This window comes from Aulonocara stuartgranti, assembly GCF_965226115.1.
Source record: "Aulonocara stuartgranti genome assembly, chromosome: 14".
NCBI lineage: Eukaryota > Metazoa > Chordata > Actinopteri > Cichliformes > Cichlidae > Aulonocara > Aulonocara stuartgranti.
Window position 1 is genome coordinate 39,033,949 of NC_138950.1, and position 21,467 is coordinate 39,055,415.

Sequence of the window (21,467 nt, forward strand, 5' to 3'; positions counted from 1 at the left end):
CATCCTGTACTTAAACTAAGCTAACAGCAACAGAAAGATAAAGCCGCTGCTGATGGAGGTCAGTGGGAACGACCACCGTGCTGTCTTATGTGGTTAGGCTTCACCAACCAATCAGCACTAAGAATAAGTCAGTGAGAGCGCAGGTTAATAAGAGCAATGCACTGCGGTCACATGATCAAAGGATGAAACAGTGCAGAGACTTTTACAGATGATTTTAATCATTGGAAGCTACTAAACAGAAGCGTCATCATGCAAATATAATCATTTGGCCTGTTCATCTCAGTTATGTCCACTAATTGGTTTCCATAGTCACCCCTTTACTTTCATCTGCCGCTCGTGCGTGACGTCAGCAGCTTGGCAACGGGTCAAAATTTCCCTCAGAAGTTGGCAACAACGTTTTCTCAGTTTCCAAGTCGAGTGGGCATTCTGGTGAACGTTCCCATTCAGAACGATGTTGCAGATTATTCTAACATCACGTACATGCATAGTAAGATGGAAGTAATAAAAATGCAGGTTCAGAAAAAGCCAGGTCTGTTATAAATGGCATCTGCAAGTAGTTTGGGTACGTTGTGTTTTCTCCAGTGGCTGTTTTGTCGTGTATGTTTGGAGCTGACAGCTGCTGCAGGATAAATGGCTGCTGTAACAGATTCTGTGTCTCCTCTTTTCCAGGAAACGCCCAACTTTGTTTTCCTGGTCATGGAGGTAAGTATAGAAACATGACACTGTAGATAGTTGGAACATATGTGTTTTTTAAACACAGTAATGATTTATGGCCAGATGTCAGCATGTGCTCTTTCCCTCTGTGCTGGCGTAGGCTTCACTAATGTTCTGTTGTTGCTGCCTTTTTTTCTCTTAACCTCCTGATGACCTCACTCTGTACACGGTCTCCAACTTTCTGCACTTGTGTTGCAACACTCGGCTGGCTGCAGGATAGAAAACAAACCATCTCAGGGTTCTCTCTGACAACAAGCCTCTTTTCTAAGAATCAGATCTGCCTTGGCTTAAAATCTTGCTTTGGAGTTTTTAGGACATTACATTGTTAGAAACATGACTTTGTTTGTCCTACAGCGAGGTTACATTACTCTGAGGATGTTGACATAACAGTTTTGTCGTCCATTTTCTTCCGCTTATCCGGGGCCGGGTCGCGGGGGCAGCAGCCCAAGCAGAGAAGCCCAGACCTCCCTCTCCCCAGCCACCTCCTCCAGCTTGTCTGGGGGTTTGTCATCATATGTATGAAAATTTTCAGAGCTGGCACTAGCTGAAGATTGGTGGAGCTTTGCTAATTAATTCTTATGGATATATTTCCAACTTCCATCCTTAAGAAGGAATAAGCACCACCGGATCATCAGGCCCTCGCTGGAATGTTAAGTATGAACTTGCCCTGGCCAAATTGGAGCTGTGCCCTCGTGTTTTGTTTGGGTGGAGAAACCTCGTCTTGTTCTGGTATTGGAAACATTAACCATAGGCCCCAAGCAAATGTGCCAGATGCAGTCCCAATGAAGAGAGCATTGTATTCACTGAACCCCGAGTCTGGAGGGGATAATATAAACAGTGAAGCTGTTAGAACACTGAATATTTCTTTGTTCATTCAGCAGCAGACATATCTTTGAAAACTGCTCTGGTATATTTATATTAGTGTTTTTTGTTTGTCTTTTAAAAGACCTGCCTACACAGATGAAACAAATAAAAGCATCTGTGTAAGCGATACAGGCGACATGACTGATGCTCATCAAATGAACAAATAAAGTTCTACAGTTTGAATGTCAACTGACCAAAATCCACCAGTGCAAGTCTCTCTATAGAGTTGGTTTGTGATATGTTTACCTTCATTAGCACATGGTGCTTGTTGTTGTTACACTAAAGCGTTTGAGTGCATATTTTAGATGTTTTTAGACCCAGGCTTCAGTTGTTAGGTTGGCCAGTGTATGGAATTGTTACGTTACATTAATTACATCGTATACTTTGTTGGGATTAAAGTAAAAGGAGATAAGAACTACTAAATAAGTTTAAAAACCATACTAGCCTTATGTTGTTCAGCTGATATCTAGTCACAGATAGTCATGGTTAACCAAGTTGCCCATCTCTCTCTTCCAGTAGTAATGGCTGATGACTTTTCTGGTTGAAATCCAGCTTTCCATTCAGAAAACAAACAGCCTCTGGAAGCACAGGATCTTCCCACAGTCGAGTTTACACTTATGATGATTTGAGAGTCAAGTCAACTAAACCCCTGTGGGGTATTTCAGGACAATGTTAGTCTGTGAAGCTCCACTGAACATGATGTAAAGTCAGCCCCTGTTTATCCTCTGCTGGAGGCAAGCCAATTGCTTTAAAATGCATTATGGGTTGGCTTCCACTGTTACAGCATCAAGATGCAGCTTTTCGAAGGATTGTGTCATCCCTCCACTACAGATCAGAGCAGGGAAGCTTTTTGATCACCAACCGTCTGTACCTGGAGCTCACAGATTAAATGGAAGCAGATCCTAGATCAGTTTTTTTCTCAGCTTTTCTCATAACAGAGTATTATAGCCCTTTCCTTTAACTCACGGCTGCAGTCTCATCTGCCCCTTCTTCTTTTCACTCATGAGAAATCATTTCTCTCAAGTGGAGTTGTCAGCACTGGTAACCTTTAAGACATTTAGCAGGTTAACTAATAAACCTGCAGTAATCTGGACTAGGATTAAAATAAAAGCATGCCGAGGCACATGTATATGCATAAGGAGCCAATCAACTTGTTGAAACTGAATGTAATTGTTGCTGATGGTGTTTGTCTGTCTTTGCACACACAGTACTGTAACGGAGGTGATCTTGCAGACTACCTGCAAGGTAAGCATCTGTCTGCCCCACACACCTATTATTGTTCATCAAAACAAAGTAGCTAATGTAACTGTTGATATTATGATTATGTGTGCATGCAGTGGTGTATCATATCAGCATGTCTGCTCGTAAAGCAAAGAAAATAAAGGAAGTGTGAAGTTTACCAGGTCAGTTGTGAAGTTGAGGGTGGGGGTGTGGGTGGGGGATTGTCATGAGAGCAGGATGTGCCACCCTGACAAGAATCTGAAGCTGCACATGAGAAAAACCAGATAGTCAAGTTTCATGTTTGTGTTTGCATTTTGGATGACGCAGGTTACACACTTTAAGCTAACAGCCTTGGATCTGTGACCACAACCAAAAACTTGGGCTCTGTATGAAATATAAATGAAAGCAAAATCAGATTGTTTTCAAACCCATGTTGAAAATAAACAATGTTAAAGCGAGCAGTGTTGTTGCTATGATAGTCAAATAAGCAATTAATCAAAATAATTCTCTGTTTCAACTTTTGTTTTTTACTGTTGAATATTTACAGTAAGTTTTACTCGTGTAGCAAAACACTGATTTAAGAATTACATGGAAATATTGTAAAAATGTCACAAGGTTTAAATGCATATACTGAAGTCATCTTCAGAATTGATCTCAAAGGTTTGGGCTTAAAAAAAATCACATCTGCAATGACATCAAGGCTGTTGTTTGAGACCACTGTGTACACCGGGGAGGGTGGACCTCCAGGCCTCGAGGGCCGGTGTCCTGCAGGTTTTAGATGTGTCCTTGATCCAACGCAGCTGATTTAAATGGCTAAACGACCTCCTCAGCATGTCCTGAAGTTCTCCAGAGGCCTGGTAATGAACTAATCATTTGATTCAGGTGTGTTGACCCAGGGTGAGATATAAAGCCTGCAGGACACCGGCCCTCGAGGCCTGGAGTTGCCCACCCCTGACTTAGGATAAAGTGTTGTTGGCTTACTGAACAACTTTGCTGAAACACTCAGCCCGGACACCCGGACAGGACAGGTTCATTTAAACAAGCAAACTGTGACCTCGGCTTATTTGATGTAGGTGTTGGTGTCCATTTTGAATTGAAAACAAAGCGAGAATTTGACATAGATGCAGCTTAATGAACATTTTTGCATGGTTGCTACATAAATGCTCCTTGAGGAAAAACATTGAACTGGATCCTGACTACTGTGGTCTTTTTTGTTTAAGCTAAGGGGACGCTGAGAGAGGATACACTGAGGGTCTTTCTACAGCAGATTGCTGCTGCCATGCGCATCCTCAACAGCAAAGGCATTATTCACCGTGATCTGAAACCACAGAACATCCTGCTGTCATACGTGGGTCGCAAGAAGTCCAACATCAGTGGCATCCGCATCAAAATTGGTAATGGAAGAAGAATGTCAGTTACTATCAGTTATTAAGTTACGTGCAGCGTAGTTTTCTCATAACTACATTTTGGAAGCGTGTACAGACCTATCATTGTTTCGCTTCGTGTCATTTACAGTGGCCAGAGGTTAAGTTTAAATCAATATGTTATAAATTCAGAAAGTTTTTATAAAAGTAATGCAGCCATGATGATGATGATGGGTAGCAGTGTTGTGTTGTTATACACCACAGTACGAGCTCTGTTTGGAGTGCAGGGCGTCTCCATTCATTCTTCATCCAACAATAGTGGTTTGTGTTACTGGTGATAACAACACGTGTGCTTCATGTCTCCGTTCTACAGCTGACTTTGGCTTTGCACGGTACCTCCACAGCAACATGATGGCAGCTACACTGTGTGGGTCCCCCATGTACATGGTCAGTGTGTTTTATTCTCTATATTTTCTGTGTGTCAGCTTTAAAAAAGATCTGTCTGCTCGGTTTGTTACATATAACTCTGTGTTGTGGTTCTTGGCTCGTGACCTGTTCTCTCTCAGGCCCCAGAAGTCATCATGTCCCAGAACTATGACGCCAAGGCTGACCTGTGGAGCATAGGGACGGTTATCTACCAGTGTCTGGTTGGAAAGCCACCATTCCAGGTTAACAGTGTGCACAACAAACCCATAACGCGTGGACCTGTCGGTGTTTGCGACTGTGCGTCTTATTTCTCAACTTATATTTTCAGGCCAACAGTCCCCAAGACCTACGGATGTTTTATGAGAAGAACAAGAATCTGCAACCCATGTAAGTCACCTTCACACCGTAGCCTCAGACACGAGATGCATAATAAATATGTGCAATCAGTCTGTTTCTTTCAAATAGATCAATAGATTTAACAGGATACAAGTGACACATAATACCTGAAGATTATGTTTTGAAGTTGGTGGCTTATACCTGTCTAGTTGAAAATGGGACTATACAGTATAGTTTTTAGGAACAGAAACTGTGTAGGTATGGTGTTATTTGCTGTTGCTGTGGATTGTGGTGAACATGTGACTTAAGAAAAGGGAAGACCATATAAGACCAACATAAGAGAGGAGGACACAGGTGAACATGAAGAAAAGGAAGCGAGTGAAGGCAGAGGAAAGGATTAAAGGATGCTGCACAGAGCTGAGGAAGAAGCTGAGACTGGCTTTGAGTGGTAGGAAAGAATTCAAGTCGGCTTTGAAGGCACAGCTTTGGTGCCGAGGCGTCTGTTGTTTCATCCAGGACATGGTTTGGGGCATGAAGGTGGTGTTCTGTCAGGTGTTACACCCCCAATTCTGACATATTTGAACTACTTGTATGCTTTGAATAGCAGCATAGGCTGAAAAGAACTAATTCAGTTTTAAATTAAGGTGTATATTCAATTTAGTTTCAGTTATATAACACTAAATCACACCCACGGGTGCCTCAACGTGCTTTATATTGTAAGGTATAGACCCTACAATAATACAGAGGAAACCCCAACAATCATATGGCCCCCTATGAGCAAGCACTTTGGTGACAGTGGGAAGGAAAAACTCCCTTTTAAAAGGAAGACACCTGTGTCAGCACCAGGCTCAGGGAGGGTCTGTCTGAGAGGAGGAAGAGGGCAAAAACACAAGCTGTGGGAGAGAGCCAGAGATCCATAGCGAATGATGGAGCCGTGGAGGAGTAGAAGTTCTGACTTCAGTTACTTAGTGCTACCTGCAGGTCAGTTTTCAAATGGTCTGTCAAGCTGTATCCAAACTGGCAGACTAACAGTACTGACTTTGTAATACGTACGTGATTAACAGTAACAATCCTATAAGCTACAGTGCACCCATTGCATTGTCTGACGTGCCTCAGAATGCACTGCACAGCTGATATGCACCCTGAGAGAAACAAAGTGTTGATGTTTCCATACTCTTACTACCCAGCATCCCGAGGGAGACGTCCCCACAGCTGAGCGATCTTTTGCTTGGGCTGCTGCAGAGGAATCAGAAGGACAGAATGGACTTTGGTACGTACTGACATCACAGTCTTTCAGTAGTGGTGCTTTCCATACTTTTCCTCTAATTTCAGTATAAAGTGTGTTAAACTGTGTAGGGTTTAAATAAGGATACTGTGCACAGTGAGACACTTTATTCCACTGTTTACCAGGGCTACAAAGTCAGTTGAATTTCAATACAAATCACGATTTTTGGTTTCCTACGATTAAATGAACAGGATAAACCAAGATTAAAAATGTTCCACTAATACAAGGCAAAACTTAAGAAATGATTTCAACACCTGACAGCCAATCACAGCTTTTCCTTGGACCACTGGCTGGACAGCTGCACGACTGTCCACAGATTCAAAGTTAGAAAGATGGAGAATCTAGATAAATAAATAAAACATATTGATGAGTAACGACTGGGAAAAAACTAACAGCCTAATTGGGATTTCAGTGTTTGTAAAAATGAAAACTTGACTCTGAGCTTTGACAGCAACTTTAAGAATGAAAATGAATCTGTGTGAGTCGGCTGGTTCTGATGCAGCAGGAGGGGAAGAGTAAGAAAAACTCTGAACAGGTTTAGATGGGGTATATCGTGCTGTTTCTCACTTACCTATCCATCTCTCTCTCAGACACATTTTTCAGCCACCCTTTCTTGGAGTCGTCATCCACCATTAAAAAATGTAAGCACAAAGGTCAGAGTCTACAGCACATCCACGCCTCATCAACTTGAAACCATGATTAATGGTGAGTTTCCCCCCTCAGCGTGTCCAGTTCCTGTGCCCATCACCTCCAATCCTGTGACAGACAGCTCCTGTGGCAGCTCCCCATGTATCCGCTACAGCTCTCCTCCTGTGAGTTTGATCACATGTATCACATGGATTTGTCTGGGAAATGCACAGATCCTGTGTAAAAACACTTCAGCCTTATTTTTAGGTCCTCGTGTGTGCTGCCTTTGAATACTGCTAGCGTGAGTGCTGCTGCGGTTACATCTTCCGCTAGTTATAGCAATCTCTTCATGTCACTGCAGCAGGAGGAAAGGAGAGATTTCTCAGCAGTGTTCTCTGTAACAATGTAACGAGATTAGTTTGACAGTCAGCGCTGCCCTGCTTGGAAGACTTAATGGGATCAGTCAGGAGCCTCACTACAATTTATACTTCCTCCCCCTCCTCTCCCATACTCTCTCTGCATGTGAACAGTCTCTGCCAGACATGCAGACTCTAGCAGAGGATGGTCTGTCATCCCCTCCACTCGGTCCGCCCAACTTCCTGCAGCTGTCCAAAGAGTCTGCAGGAAGCACCAGCAGTAAGAACTCTTCTTGTGACACGGACGACTTTGTCCTGGTGCCCCACATCTCTGCTGACAGCTGTAAGTGCCAACACCTGTCTATATTTACACCTAACTTGCATCTTAATGTCTTCATTATATTAGCCGTCATGTCTTCTTTTCAACCGCTAGTACTGAGGTAGAACTAAAGACCTGCTTAAATTAATGACTCACATTTTATGATGCATTATCTAAAATGACTTTTAATGGTGATTGGAACATAAAAACATCATGTACCAAATGTTTAATAAAATAATAAATAATAAAATAATAATAAACTGCCTAAAAATGGCCCCCAAAATAATGTAAGCTTTAGCTTTTTCCAGGAAAGTTATATTTGTGCTTGATTTTTACTTTACTTTGCTGCTCCCATAAAGTTCAGTACTTTCAGTGCTATGTCTCTTTTATAATATCTGTGTGTCTACCCAGGACCTAACCTAGCAGTGCACCAGAGTCCATCGCTGTAAACTTTGCCATAGTACTGCAAACTGCCTATTTCAGCCTGAGCTACATTATCATTTAATTCGACGATAAATGATAATTTAACATCAAAGACATAACTTCAGCACCATTCCATTATCTGTAATTTTAAAGGAATCTATACATATATCCATGGATCTGTGTGCAGACCATGTGGTGACTTCATGGTATCAGCTGGAGGGACTGCCAGGCTGTAACACATGCAAACTGAACTCAGTCTTTATTTACTGTGTATCAGAAGTATGTACTCATTAATTGAAGGTGACTGACATAGACCACTTGTTATATTGTAGACTGAAGTGGTTCTCCCATTAGTTAATTGTAGAGTATAAAATGCTCCAAGACTCCAGCAACTACACCAGTGTGAGTTATGTGCTTCACGTGTGATCTCAATATAACAGCTGACCAAATCACAGCTTTTATGGGAATTGCTAACCTATGCTATAGTAATGACAGCTGTAGCACCAGCATGTCGCACCATGTAGTCTACAGTGCAACTCTGGTGTAAACCAAACTCCAGCACACCTGATATTTCCTTAAGATTTTGTTTTGTTTTGGGGTTTTTTGTTAATAGAAAAAAGAAACGATTCCTAAGACTACTCGTAAATCTACAACATTTTACATTTCAGACAGTAATAGTGTGAGTTAGAATTGTCCAAAGAATAATGTGTTAAATGTTCCGTTTACTCAAACCCTCGAGTCGTTTAAAAACCCCATTAGGATGTAACGGTCAGGAATTTATCAGAGCTCACTGGACTTTTATTAGACTAGTTCTGTTTGGTTAAAAATGTCTCAACTCTTCATCAGAAAAGCGAGAGACTGCTCACCTCTGTTTGTAACTGCTGTACAACAACATTGTGTGTTTAGTCTAAGGAGCTTGGAAACAAAAGCGTCTGGACTTCTTTAAGTTGCTTGAAGGCGTTTCACCTCTCATCCTTCTTTAACTGAAGAAGCTTCTCCTAGACTACGATGACCTGGATGACTGAGAACCTTCACAGACATTGTGTGTGTGTGTGTGTGTTAATGATTGTTTTCTTTCCTTTTTTCCTCATCCTCAGATGACCAACCAATGGGACCGGGTCGTCGGGCATCCAGCGAGTTTCTCATGTGTGGAGGGTGAGTACGAGGCTGTGCAACACATTCTGCTTAAGTTAGGTTGAATTTTCTGACCTTACCAAAATAATTATCAGCCGAAAAAGAAAATGCAGTTCTAAAGAGAGAACTGAAAGTTCACCATAAATGACTTCTGCTTCTGTCAGCAAGTTTGGCACTTGTCGTGTGTTGCTGTATGCACATAGCCCGAAGAGCAGAACTAGCAAAGTGTGTCTGCAGAGAGAGACTTGGACCAAACAGTGGATCAATTTGAAGTACTGCAGAGAGTAATGAGCCACCAAAGAGCAGCCACAGCAGACTCACACTCAGCTTTGACTTTCACTACCCATTGCTGTTTGTGTGCTTGCTCCCCATTTAGATGACAGGTGGTTTGCTGCTACCAGAATTCTGTGCCCTATAATGTTAAACCCCTGTTGACTGCAGGTGGCATGTAAAAGATGAGCTGGGTTAGAGTTGGCCACATTGAGGTGAATGGAGGTTTTCCAGACATAGCTGTGGTAGGGCTGACACGCCACATCTGTTTTTTTCAGTAATTATTTGTTTTGTTTAACAACAGTTAAGTGTGATTCATAAAAAAGGCTGTTACCTCACTGGATGTTGGAGATGCTTTGAATGCAGCCCAGCGTCACTAAGCCACCAGGCACTGTTTGTGGGCTGTGAATTGGATATTTTCAGGACAATAGGAGTGTGTCACGATGAGTCAGACTGTTTCACACAAAGACATGTTTGAATGCTCATATTATCCATTTTAATATGATCTATTTTTGTGTCAGCAGGGCTTACTTTCTTTCTTTGTATCACTATTTCTGTGAGCACTTGACAAACAGCCTGCTTCCAGCTTTATCCTGGGTAACCCCTAAATGGTGCCGATTTATTTATCTTGACTGAACGCTCCTGCCCACTACCAGCTCTTCGTGATTAATCGGTTACAAAGAAGATACCGAGCCAGACAACATGGTGGTGCTGTGCTAAAAACAGCACCAGACCCACAGAGAGGACTGTGTGTATTCGAATAAGAGTCCCCAAACCTCTCTTGCATTTTTTTAACACACGCAAACACAGTTTATGGAATAAATATTGGTCTTATTATAGTAAGTACTGTACACAAACACACTCTCACACTGCCGTTGACACGGCTTTCATCTCCTTTTGGCCTTCCATATGCTTCCTAAGTTTATTCCCTTTGATCAGCTGGTGTTTTTCTTACTGCAGTAATGTGATAGTCCATATTGAAATACATTCAGACTTCCTTGTCCTACCTGTGATACCTGTGATGTTGTATTAAATTGCACACAACCCCACACTGATTCATTAATTCAGTTTAGTTTGATTAAGTTCCTTATTAATTTAATTGCATTTATATAGCGTCACATCACAACAACAGGTGCCTCAAGGCATTATTGGGATTAGGGTTCAGGGTCACCTGATCCAGTCTTAACTATATGCTTTATCCAAAAGGGAAGTTTGGAGCCTGATCTTAAAAGCAGAGATGGTGTCTGTCTACCAAATCCAAACTGGGAGCTGGTTTCACAGAAGATGGGCCTGAAAGCTAAAGGCTCTGCCTCCCATTCTACTTTAAAATACTCTTAAATTGATCTTGAATTTGATTCTGCGTTTAACAGGGAGGCAGAGAAGAGAAGCCAGTATGGGGGATATGCTCTGTCTTTCTAGTCCCTGTCCAGTTCTGTCCTGTACTCTCAAGGAGATTTTAGGACAGCCTGATAAATAATGACTGACTTGTCCAGCCTAGAACTAATAAATACTAGTTTTTGATGATACTGCCCAAGCAAAGCATGTGTAGCATGGATCACGACTCCCCATTTACATGAACAAATTGGAGTCTATTAGATAGAATTCAAACCATTGGAGTGCAGTACCTATAAGTACCTATAAATCTCTGTGGCGTGCTCCAATCTCTGTAATCAAAATTTATGGTCCCCAAATCAAAAGCTGCACTGAGGGCTAGCAGGACGAGCACAGACATGAGTGCGCAGTCAGAGGCCAGATCATTTGTAACCTTCACGCTGTTTCTGTGCTGAAAACTGACTGAAACTCTTCAAATAAACCATGTTTGTAACAGATGTTCTAACAAATCATCAGTTAGCTGTTTGCAACTAGTCATCAAGAATGTTTGGTGAACTCAATCTTATAGAAAGCTGAGTTCAGTTTCACTGCCCATGTTAGACCTGATTACTGCGGCAGGCATGCAGCGTACCCCTAACGCTGTCTGGGAAAACACCCCAGGCGAGCAGCACTTGTTTGTCTTCTGAGCGATGCTGACACGAATGCTTTTCCGAGCCTCTTACGCACAGTTTCTACATTCTGCAGGTGTGCACATCTCTGCCGGTGGTTTTGTGACTGCATGGACTCATTCACACAGACTTTGCGATGCAATGCAGCCATCAGGCAGGCTTGAACGTTTAACATGAACAGCTACTACAGCCGTGGCATCTCAGGTTGTCTGTAATCACCATTTGACCCTACAGACAGCTGAGCACCAGTGTGTGTGTATGCCCCTCCCCCTGCATGCAGAGTGGTGCAAGCAGCAGCCACCCTGGGGAGAAACCCTGGTAAATGGAGCACACATTTTAGCCTAACACTGTTAATGCAGACAACTTCAAACTCAGCAGGATAGATAGATGGTAAAACCCGTAAGTATTTTGATTGAATACAGACCCAAAATTCAAGTTAAAGGTTAATATGAGAGTTAAATACTACCTTGTGTAGTATTTTGCATACATTTGCTTGCTCTCTGTGACTACTTTCTCGTGCCCCTGTCCTTCCCCAATGCTTTGCACTTCGTCTCCCTACTTTCCTGTTTTTCATGTGTAACCAGCTCCAAGCCAACGGTCCTCACTACTCTGTTCCCGTTTTGCTCACACTTGCTCCATTTCAGCTTCCTATGTGTCTATTCTGTGCTGTGCCCCTCTAACACCCTCTGCTGCCAGCTTTACTCCCTCCCTCTACTGTTCTCATGGTTTTGTTTTTCCCCTTAACAATAAGTCTTCAGTGCTTACATAAATGAGTTAATCATTGACACACAGGAAGAACCAATTTTCATTTCATTGCAGTAGTTGTCCCTAGCAATTTGGAAACAGCAGGCACACTCTCCAAAACTGTTTTCTTTGTCCTGAATTGGAGTCCAGAGAAAGGATGAAAGGTGGCACAGGAAGGGAGTGTGGACCCTGGGGGTAGCGAGAGGAGCGTGTAGAGATATTGTTACTGTAAAAAAACAGACAAAGCAAGTGATGGTGATGAATGAGGACACTTTTTAGATGCTGACATGGTTTAAAAACCAGGTCGTCGGAGACGCAGCTGAGTTTGAAGATACAGCCTCGCTCTCTTTCTACTCTTGGCTCTTTTTGAAGAGCAGCTGTTCACTGACCAAATGTTCTTTCTCCTTTTTAAAGCCAATAACAGCAGCACGCAACACCTTTCTCCATATTAACAATGGCCGGGCTCAGTAAAGCTTTTAGCAGCTTAGAGAAAATGGATCGCTTCAACAAGGCTCATTACCTCACATGCTAGTGGTGCAGCACGTGCTAGTGTTTATTTCTCAGAACTGCAGATATGCCACAAAGCAGCTGCTCTCGGGTTCTTTGTCTGGACTAGTCCAGCCTCACGTGTCCTCCTCCCTCCCTCCCTTATGGACCCTCCCAGGCTTTCATTATTACATAACGGGTTTCTAACTCGTGTCACCTTTAAAAAACATTAAGAACATATAGGATGTTTTTTTTAAAGGCCCTGTTTAGGTGTCATTACCTTACGCTCAGAACATTTTGTCTCCTCTGGAATGATAAAAGAATGTAAATGCACTTCCCCTCCCGTGTCTGTACAGCAGAGGACCGCCCTCATGCGTGCTATTGGCTGCCCCTACATGTAGTCCTGCCCCAAGCAGAGTGAAGTCTGAAGCTGATTGGTCTTGCCTGTGTTTACATGGAAGCCTCTGTCCCTGAGAGGCTGGGCTAAAACTGAACTTCCCCAACCTGCCTCCATCTGAGCGTAAACAAAGACCTCAGGGCTGTGAAAGTTCACAAGCTGTAACTTTTGGACTTACCATGACAATTGAAACTCCAGACAACTTCACGCAAACAAGCAAGCAGCAGCAACTTCAAACACATTGGCTAACGACGCTCCTTTCTCACTTCGTCCCCTCCAGGCAGCCACAGCCCACCCCAGGACAGACGCCTATGGTGTCCCCGCGGGCTGAGACCACCCCCATTCCAGTTCCTACGCAGGTTCGCAACTACCAGCGCATCAAGCAGAATCTGTCCAGCAGCCCGAACACCACACTCTACAGCTCCCCCAGGTAAGGACTCTGCTGGGATTGCTCAGTCAACTTATCGAGTGGCAATGATGAACTGCAGAGGAATGCTTAACTCACCACAACTATTTCATCAGCCATAAGGTTTCACTGAAATTACATCAGTCAACTGCCTGCTTGAGTTTATGGCCTTACTGAGGGGTTTGTTGACAGTTTCACGTGAAGACAGAAGAGAAGGGATGGCACGTTGTTTCTCAGGGAAACTAGTTACATGATAGTGTAGTGGTTTACATATTCGCCTAACAAGGGAAAGGTCCTCGATCGGATCCTGGGAGGAGACACAGATCCCTCTGGGGTTATGTCAGGAAGGGCATCCCGCGTAAAAATCTGCCAAATCAAATATGTGGAGCTACTCACTGTGGCATTGCTAATGGCTCTGTTATTAGAAGTTTATTATGTTAGCTTCTCTGTAGAATTTCGTTCGTCTGGTGGTTTACTTACTTTGCCAGTGAAATTCCTCCCGTAATGCTGAACAAAGTGTCAGAGACAAATTCAAATCTTCAGTCACGGTTCTACTTTCAGCTCAGAGTCAGATGGTTAGTGTTATTGTTCTCACTGCAGGAGCAACATTAGTTACATTCCTCCTCATCTGTGGATTCATTTTCCTCTGTATTAGCAGCAGAACAGTGCACACAAATGCTAATATTAGGTGGGGAGTGCAGAGGAGGCAGCTGATGAAAGGTTGATGCTTTTTGAGTTTTCTTAGCACAATTTACGTGAACAACGTATGCAGGTGAATTTCAGGTGTTCGTTTATGTTTTAACCACAGGACAGTCAAACTGTAATGTTTCACTTTAACGTGCATGATTAACACGTGTGATAAAGAATCACCACAAAGATTCTTTTAATACAAGGATGAGAATCGTGTCAATTGTTTTTCCAAAAAAACGACTGTGCAAATTTAAAAGATATTAATTTAATTTTAAAAAACATTCTGTGTTTTATGTTTTGCAGTTTACCAGTTGCATTGCATGGAATCACTATTTCTTTCAGCCCTGCAGACATTCGTCCTGCCTTCGTGGTTTCATAAGTGCAGCGAGGAACATACAGCTGTACCACCAAAACATATTACCCACATTTGACAGATATGATGATTTGGGGTATCTGTGTCATCACACGAAGCACCATGAATGTGTAACGAGCTGATGATGGTGATATTCATGTTTAGACGACTGAGTAGACTACACAGTTTAGTATCGGACTGAAAACTGCCAACTTTCAGCTGTCGTGAGTCGTCTCAGCAGCCAAACAAATGTTTGCAAACTGCCACAAGATGAAATGAGCCAAAGGAAGACTGGCTTAGACTGTTACTTCATGTCTGTTTTGTATAATTAAAGATTCATGCTTGTGTTTTTCAGATCTGGCACAGTGAGGCGATCTAACACCAGTCCAATGGGTTTTCCCAAGGTGGGCTCGGGGTCTCCGAGCTCCGCAGACGTCCCTCAGACTGTGGGCCGCCGCCTCTCCACTGGAAGCTCCCGGCCCTACTCGCCCTCACCTCTCGGTAAGCTTACGTTTAATGACACCTCCCAGACATGAAGGGGACATCTCTCGAGTCTCCTGACAAATCTAAGCTCTTTCTGTGTGCAGTGGGCACCATCCCTGAGCAGCTGGGTCACTGCTGCTGTCACCTACAGAACCAGGAACCCCGCAGCCGCAGTTCTTCAGGAGGTACGTTCTCAGGCTCCCTGCTCGTTCTCAGGGCTATCTCACTCTGTATTGTCCTGTTCCCTTCAGTTTCAGGTGCTGTGGGTACAGTTGTAATGAAAAAGGAGATTCACAGTATACAACCCTTCCCAACAACGATGTGTTTGACATTTAAAAGAAGCAGAATTGACAACAACTGCTGTTCTGAGTTCTGATTCTCTTGCTAGTGACATGACTTAATTTTTGGAAAGTGCATGAGTCACCATGACTCCAGGCCATTTTCAGAGTCTCTGGCTCCGCACATGTCTTACGCCTTGTTCACTGTTTGTGTCAAGAGGTTTGCTGTCATGGTGACCAGGAAGGAGGCTTCACTGTCCTAAATGATGAATCAGATTTTAGTGCTTTGTCCCCTGTGTGAAGAGGCACACAAATGAGCAGCACACACTCTGTGGAAGGTTGTAGGGAAAATGGTAGACTTGATGCTAAGCCATGGATGATTACTAACTGGTATTGGTTCTAATCCACTGTGTCTTTAGGTTCCCCCATCCCATCCTCTCAGCTCCTGGGGGCTCGGCTTCAGAGCGCCCCCATTCTTACTGAGGTCTACCAGACCAGGCAGAAGCTCCACAAGCAGCTGTCTGACCCTGTGCAGCCTTCCTCCTCCTGCAGTCACTCCCCGCAGCTTGGCCGTCCCGCCAACCTTGGTTCTTCCCCCACCAAGCTGCTGGGCTCCTCCCCTCGCACGTCTGACTGGCTTCAAAAGTCCCCACTGCCCACAATCATTGGCTCCCCAACTAAAGTGAGTGCCCTTCAGTGAAGAAGTATGCTTTTAGCTGTTAAATTTAGGTTACTTCACCTTTTTGTCTCTTTTTCAGACCATTTCAGCACCATTTAAGATCCCCAAAACACAAGCCTCCTGTAACTTGATGGCGCTGGCAGATAGCCCCCAACCCACAAGGATGCTGGCTGACGCACACGATGTTTGCGGACACCACAGCAACCCCTTCCTCGCCGGGCGACCAGCTGCTCCTGAGGGCAGCCGGACATTTGGCAGGTATAGAAGCACCCAAATCTGCTTCCATTGGAGCTGTTAAATCTGATAAATGCACATATGGACAGTCCAGTGCAGTCACTTACAACATGGACTGTGAGATTCGTCATAAATAAATAAAAAACAGCTGATCAGTTGGTGTTCTTATGCAGTGACAATCTTTCGCCTGGCTCAATTTCAGACTTCCCGGAAATCTGATTGATTTCCTTTTTACATGAAAGATGTTAAGAGTGTTTTAACTGTGAAAGGATGATGCTGTGCACCTCTGCTGACATCATCTGCACTTTCCTTACAGGTCTGTCAGTACAGGTCGTCTGTCTGACCATCCAATCAGAATCACTCTGGGTGGGCAGCCCTATCAGGGCAGCAGTGACAGCCTGAATACTGAGCGGCCCATGGACACAGGTATGAGCACTGAGCAGATACTCTGCATGTGTGAAATTAGCAACATTGTGTCCAGTTTAAGCCGTGAGAACATCGTTTACAAATAAACGGTTCACTGAACGACAGAAGTAACGAGCACATTTCCTCCTGCCCAAAGCCCCCGCAGGTCCGAGCACGCTCGCTCACGGTGGGTCAGCGAGTCCTCGTACGGTCCTTTTCACTGTGGGTTCACCACCCAAGAGCAGCACTCCTCCAACCTGCAGCCACCTGGGCACCCGATCACGCACCACTTCAGGTGAGGGAAACCCGCCACCTTCTTGCAGAGCTGAGCTTTAGGAGGAAAGCTTAAAATTTTTCTGCCATGCTCTCTCCTCTCTGTCCCCTCAGTGGGCTCCAACAGTTCAGCAGGCTCTCTGTGCTCAGTCAGTGGTCGGGTTTATGTCGGCTCTCCTCCGGGCATGGCCATAGGCTCATCTCCTCCAGGAGGTTACGGAGGTGGGCAGCTGGCCCCTGGGGCAGAGGGGGCACCCAGCAGCCTGCGGTACGTCCCGTATGGGACCTCTCCTCCCAGCCTAGAGGGGTTCATCACCTTTGAAGCCCCAGAACTTCCTGAGGAGACTCTGATGGAGGTGAGAAGTAGGGATTGGTGCCTTACAAGAAGTGGTTGATTCTTTTCACGCAGTGTCTCTTCTCCTCTTCAACATTTCATTGCAATCTTTCTTTCCGTGCCCTAGCGTGAGCACACAGACACCCTGATGCACCTGCGGATGATGCTTTCATTTACCGACTGCATCCTGGAGATGGCGGCGCTTCGAGCCGGGGGGACAGAGCTCGGCATCTCGGCTGCATCCCTCTACCCTCCCCAGGACAGCGTGGTTGTGGACCAGATCAGCCAGCTGAGCAAAGAGTGGGGGTAAGTAACTTAAGTCTGCTCTGATTTTTAAGTAATATAGTTTTTAATATCATGTAATCATAGGGCCCTTTGTTTGTAAACACTTCCCATTTGTCTTACGAGCTGTGGTTGTGCTGCCCCCTACAGGCAGGTGGAGCAGTTGGTGCTTTACATGAAGGCAGCTCAGCTCCTTGCTTCCTCGCTCCATCTGGCCAAAGCTCAGATTAAATCTGCCAAGCTCAACCCTTCCACTGCCGTCAAACAGGGTAAGGACGTTTCGGCTTCCTCGCTGCCTTTTTCCTTTGTATTTTATCTTTATTAGTTTAATAAAGGCTCTCCCTTTATCCTCTCAGTGGTCAAGAGTCTGAATGAGCGCTACAAAAGCTGCATCTCCCTGTGCAGGCAGCTGACCGACAAACTCAACCACTTCTTCTCTGATAAGCAGCGCTTTGTGGACGAAATCAACAGCGTCACCGCAGAGAAGCTCGTCTACAATCACGCAGTGGAGCTGGTGGGTCTCATGTGTATGCAGTGACAAACCTATTGTACAGATAGACTTGGTGCTGGTGAGGCTAATGCGATCGTGTGCGTGCTCCAGGTTCAGTCAGCAGCTCTCGATGAGATGTTCAAGCAGACGGAGGACATAGCCTATCGCTACAGCAAGGCCTCCATGCTCCTGGACGGCCTGTCCAAGATCCTCCAAGACCCCACAGACATCGAAAACGTGATGAAATGTAAGCACGAGCTCACCGTCTTAAGCATTTGAACTTGGGGGGATGTTTTACTCAGACGCGTTCAGGATGGCGCTGTGATTCATGAGACATTGCAGCATTTCCTGTGCATTCCACGTTTATCTAATGACTTCTATTAACGAGTTCCTGTTTTGTATCTGTTCCCTGCAGACAAGGCCAGTGTGGACCGCAGGATCTCAGCTCTGTGCTACTGTACTGTCACACTGTACGAGTAGAAGAGCTGGTGAAATCATAGACAGAGGGACCACGTCCTAAGACTGTTGATTACCGTTCCCACAAAGCCCTCATTCCTTGTGTAGCAGTTCAAGCACCTTTCATCGGCTAGGTTCCATCTCTGTTTATCATGACTTCATTTTACCAGCTGCATCGCAGAGTGACCGCATAAATCTACAACCAAAGATGATGGCAGATCCGGAAACAAGACGCTGAACCTGGCTGTAGGTGAACTTGCCCTTTCAGGTGCACTTTTTTATGTCACGATGGTCGACCGCCATCAGACGGAAACATTGGGGATTCGTTTCTACCAGAACAAAGAGGACTCACGGGACCTCGACAGACTCGAGCTCCATAAGATGTGGCTCATCTTTTCAAATCCTGTCAGTGTCCGTTATTTACTCAGAAGTTCGTTTTGTTATTTATTGGTTCACATGCACATGGATTCTCCCTGAAAACCTCAAGTATTGGAGTTGAAGGAGCGTGTTGTTGTTCGTTGTAACAGATCTAACTCTGTGGACTTTAACATTAAACTGTTACAGACAGCTGGAGAGCTCTGTGTCTGGGGGGGAGGAACATCTAATTTGTGATTGCTTTGTTTTTATGTTTCTTGTATTTTTAGCTCATGCACTTTACCGTTGAGAGGAGGAGGAAGGTGGAAACGTGATCACTTCTGCTCCGAGCCTCAAAATCGACCTGCTGTGTGTGGGATGATCATCAAGCTGCTGTAAAGCCACAGCTTTAATCATGATCTATTTATCTGAGTGCAGCTCAGTCTGTGTAGTGTGACACAGATTGGAGCTTTCTCCGAGATTCCCTGGTGATGTCACTGGGAGTCATCCTGATTCTGGCATGGGAATTTCCTCTGCTTAGAGTGGCTTGGTGCGTAGGAATATTCGGTTCCTGCAGCTTCTACAAATGTCTTTGTTCAGTCTGTGATTGTTCCCAACCTTCTGGAAGTGTTACACTAAATCTTTGGATTTCAGGTACACTAACTGTATGTTGCATGTGACGCATTCAGGCTGATTTTCAAACTAATAGCTAAAATACAAAATGTCAGCGTTTGCATAGAAAGCTGAAACCTTTGGATCATGCCACTCACAGCATGAGGGATGGAGGCTAATGTGTGGTGGCGGCAGATATCCAAAAGAAACCCAGAACTTGAGTGGATCAGAGACTCTGTCACCACTGCCTCGCTGAGCAGCCAGTCGGGTGTCCACTTTACACCTCGATGGATTTAAACTGGTCATATTTACTTGACAAGTTACCTTAATAACATGTTTCCTTAGACTAAAAACAAACTACAGCTTTTTATGCTTCGTCAGAATCTGTAGCTTTTTTTGAGTAAACACAAACTCCATGTTTGCAGACTTGTATATATTTTATTGTGGAGCATGTGATTATTCCCTTAGCCTCTTTTTGAGAGGAGGGTGAGTGTGTGGGAGAGGGCGTGGATATCAAACGCCCTGCCTGTCAGTCAAAGAGCACAAATCTTTATATGTAGATAGATGAATTTGTATTCAAGTCTGCCAAGGGTTTGATAAGGAAACCCTCCTTGGGCACAACAGGAGTGTGCCAAAGACTACAATAAAACTTCTGGCAGCTCCAAATCTTTCCAGAGAACTCTTTTTACCAGGACTGTTCATTGTTGAGGTCATGTTTGTTCAGCGCTCCCGAGTGAGCGTAATGTCTTCAGATTTCATTCTCCTAATTTTGTGAGACTTGATTTGTCACAATCCACATCGTCCCGCCCCCCCGTCAAGTCCTCACGGGGTATGTACTGTATGTACGAGCATATATAAACACACGTGCACTTGCCAGGTGTGCTTTAAGGCCAGTAGTATCCAGTCAGCATGGAAAGGAGGTGCCTTCTTGTGAAAGCAGACACAGGCCTACTCCTCTGTACAGGTGTGAATACATTCTTTGTATAATGGCGGTCTCTGGACTGTTCCTCCGATGTACTGTTCTCGTTTTCTTTTCTAGACACGTCTGGGTTTCGGTTTTCCCTCATCCCTGTCATGGGCGCTCTGAGCCACATAAAGCCTTTTCTGCATAAAGGGTGAAGAGGGATAAATAAGGCGAGCCACCTGAAACTTTGTACCATTCTGAACTACGAGTAAAACTGAGATATTTTAGGTAAAGCATGGGTACCACGTCTGCATTTTACCCTGTACAACCTCTAGGATGTGGAATGTATGTATCCTGTCGTTCTGCGCCTCTCCAGCTTGATCTCAATGCATTTTGGAAGCCCCCACCATCAGACCCTGATGATGAACACCAGTTTTTCCACGTTTAACATTATACTCGTCTGTCACTGGGGGGGTCTCTCTTTGTTCTTTATGGAACTGAAATGCAGTTTTTGTTATTAAAAAGAGAAGGAAAAGTGAACCTGTGTCACTGCGCCGTCTTTAATCTTAGTTCTGATTTTAAATGTACAATTTTATTTCTGTCATTTGTTTTTAACAAGAAAAATCAGTTTCCTAAATCGCAAAGACTGCAACGTAACAATCTCTCAGATTAATCCTTAAAAATATAACGGCTCGAACTAACAAATGACAAATTACTTGGACTACTGTGCAACTGAATTTACAAATGTGACTTTTCGATCCTAAATTCAGTCATTTAATTTACATCGTTTTAAATGATTAATTAACATTTGCTGTCCTTGGAACTGGAAATTTACTTGTGAAGCTACTATGATGCATAAATAAATTTCTCCTTAGAATCTCTCTTCAAATCTGATTTTTACAAATCAAAAACTAATTTGGACCCAAATTCAAGTTTTAAAAGCTTTTTCCTGCCTGTAACTTGAACTTCTGTCACTACATCATCTTCAGGAGTTGTTCAAAACTTTTGATTTCCAAAGACTTTCTTGCTATTTTTTAAAAAGTGGTTTTGAACAATAGTTCTCCAGGTGTTCTGACTTCCTTTGGAAGTTTTTCCTGGGACACTGGCTGGTTTTTCACCATTTTTAGAGGAATGTTAAAGCCCTGACCCATGACCCAAGACACCTGACTCAAGGGAGAAACTGGTGCAGTCGACACATAACAGACAACTCTGATAACAGAATAGAATTCAACTTTATTGTCATTGCACATGTCACAAGTACAAGGCAAC

At 44.0% G+C, this 21,467-nt stretch overlaps 1 protein-coding gene across 2 annotated transcripts in view; it reads left to right on the forward strand.

Annotated features, from left to right (window-relative positions):
- ulk2 (unc-51 like autophagy activating kinase 2) overlaps positions 1–20,738 on the forward strand; it is a 33,130-nt gene extending 12,392 nt beyond the window's left edge. The window contains exons 4-27 of one of the 2 annotated variants that reach the window (XM_082504114.1): positions 670–702; positions 2,787–2,823; positions 4,020–4,193; positions 4,537–4,610; positions 4,730–4,831; positions 4,918–4,976; positions 6,113–6,195; positions 6,801–6,851; positions 6,934–7,022; positions 7,368–7,536; positions 9,033–9,090; positions 13,247–13,396; positions 14,770–14,915; positions 15,002–15,082; positions 15,595–15,857; positions 15,934–16,112; positions 16,405–16,514; positions 16,651–16,788; positions 16,881–17,122; positions 17,228–17,406; positions 17,533–17,651; positions 17,739–17,896; positions 17,984–18,119; positions 18,288–20,738. In XM_082504114.1, coding sequence (XP_082360240.1) covers positions 670–702; positions 2,787–2,823; positions 4,020–4,193; positions 4,537–4,610; positions 4,730–4,831; positions 4,918–4,976; positions 6,113–6,195; positions 6,801–6,851; positions 6,934–7,022; positions 7,368–7,536; positions 9,033–9,090; positions 13,247–13,396; positions 14,770–14,915; positions 15,002–15,082; positions 15,595–15,857; positions 15,934–16,112; positions 16,405–16,514; positions 16,651–16,788; positions 16,881–17,122; positions 17,228–17,406; positions 17,533–17,651; positions 17,739–17,896; positions 17,984–18,119; positions 18,288–18,352 — 2,895 coding nt within the window. In that variant the 3' untranslated portion in view covers positions 18,353–20,738. Of the gene's footprint in view, positions 1–669; positions 703–2,786; positions 2,824–3,718; positions 3,869–4,019; positions 4,194–4,536; positions 4,611–4,729; positions 4,832–4,917; positions 4,977–6,112; positions 6,196–6,800; positions 6,852–6,933; positions 7,023–7,367; positions 7,537–9,032; positions 9,091–13,246; positions 13,397–14,769; positions 14,916–15,001; positions 15,083–15,594; positions 15,858–15,933; positions 16,113–16,404; positions 16,515–16,650; positions 16,789–16,880; positions 17,123–17,227; positions 17,407–17,532; positions 17,652–17,738; positions 17,897–17,983; positions 18,120–18,287 lie in introns of those variants that run through there. The other variant, XM_082504115.1, reaches the window with a different exon arrangement.
- The last annotated feature ends 729 nt before the right edge of the window (positions 20,739–21,467 follow it).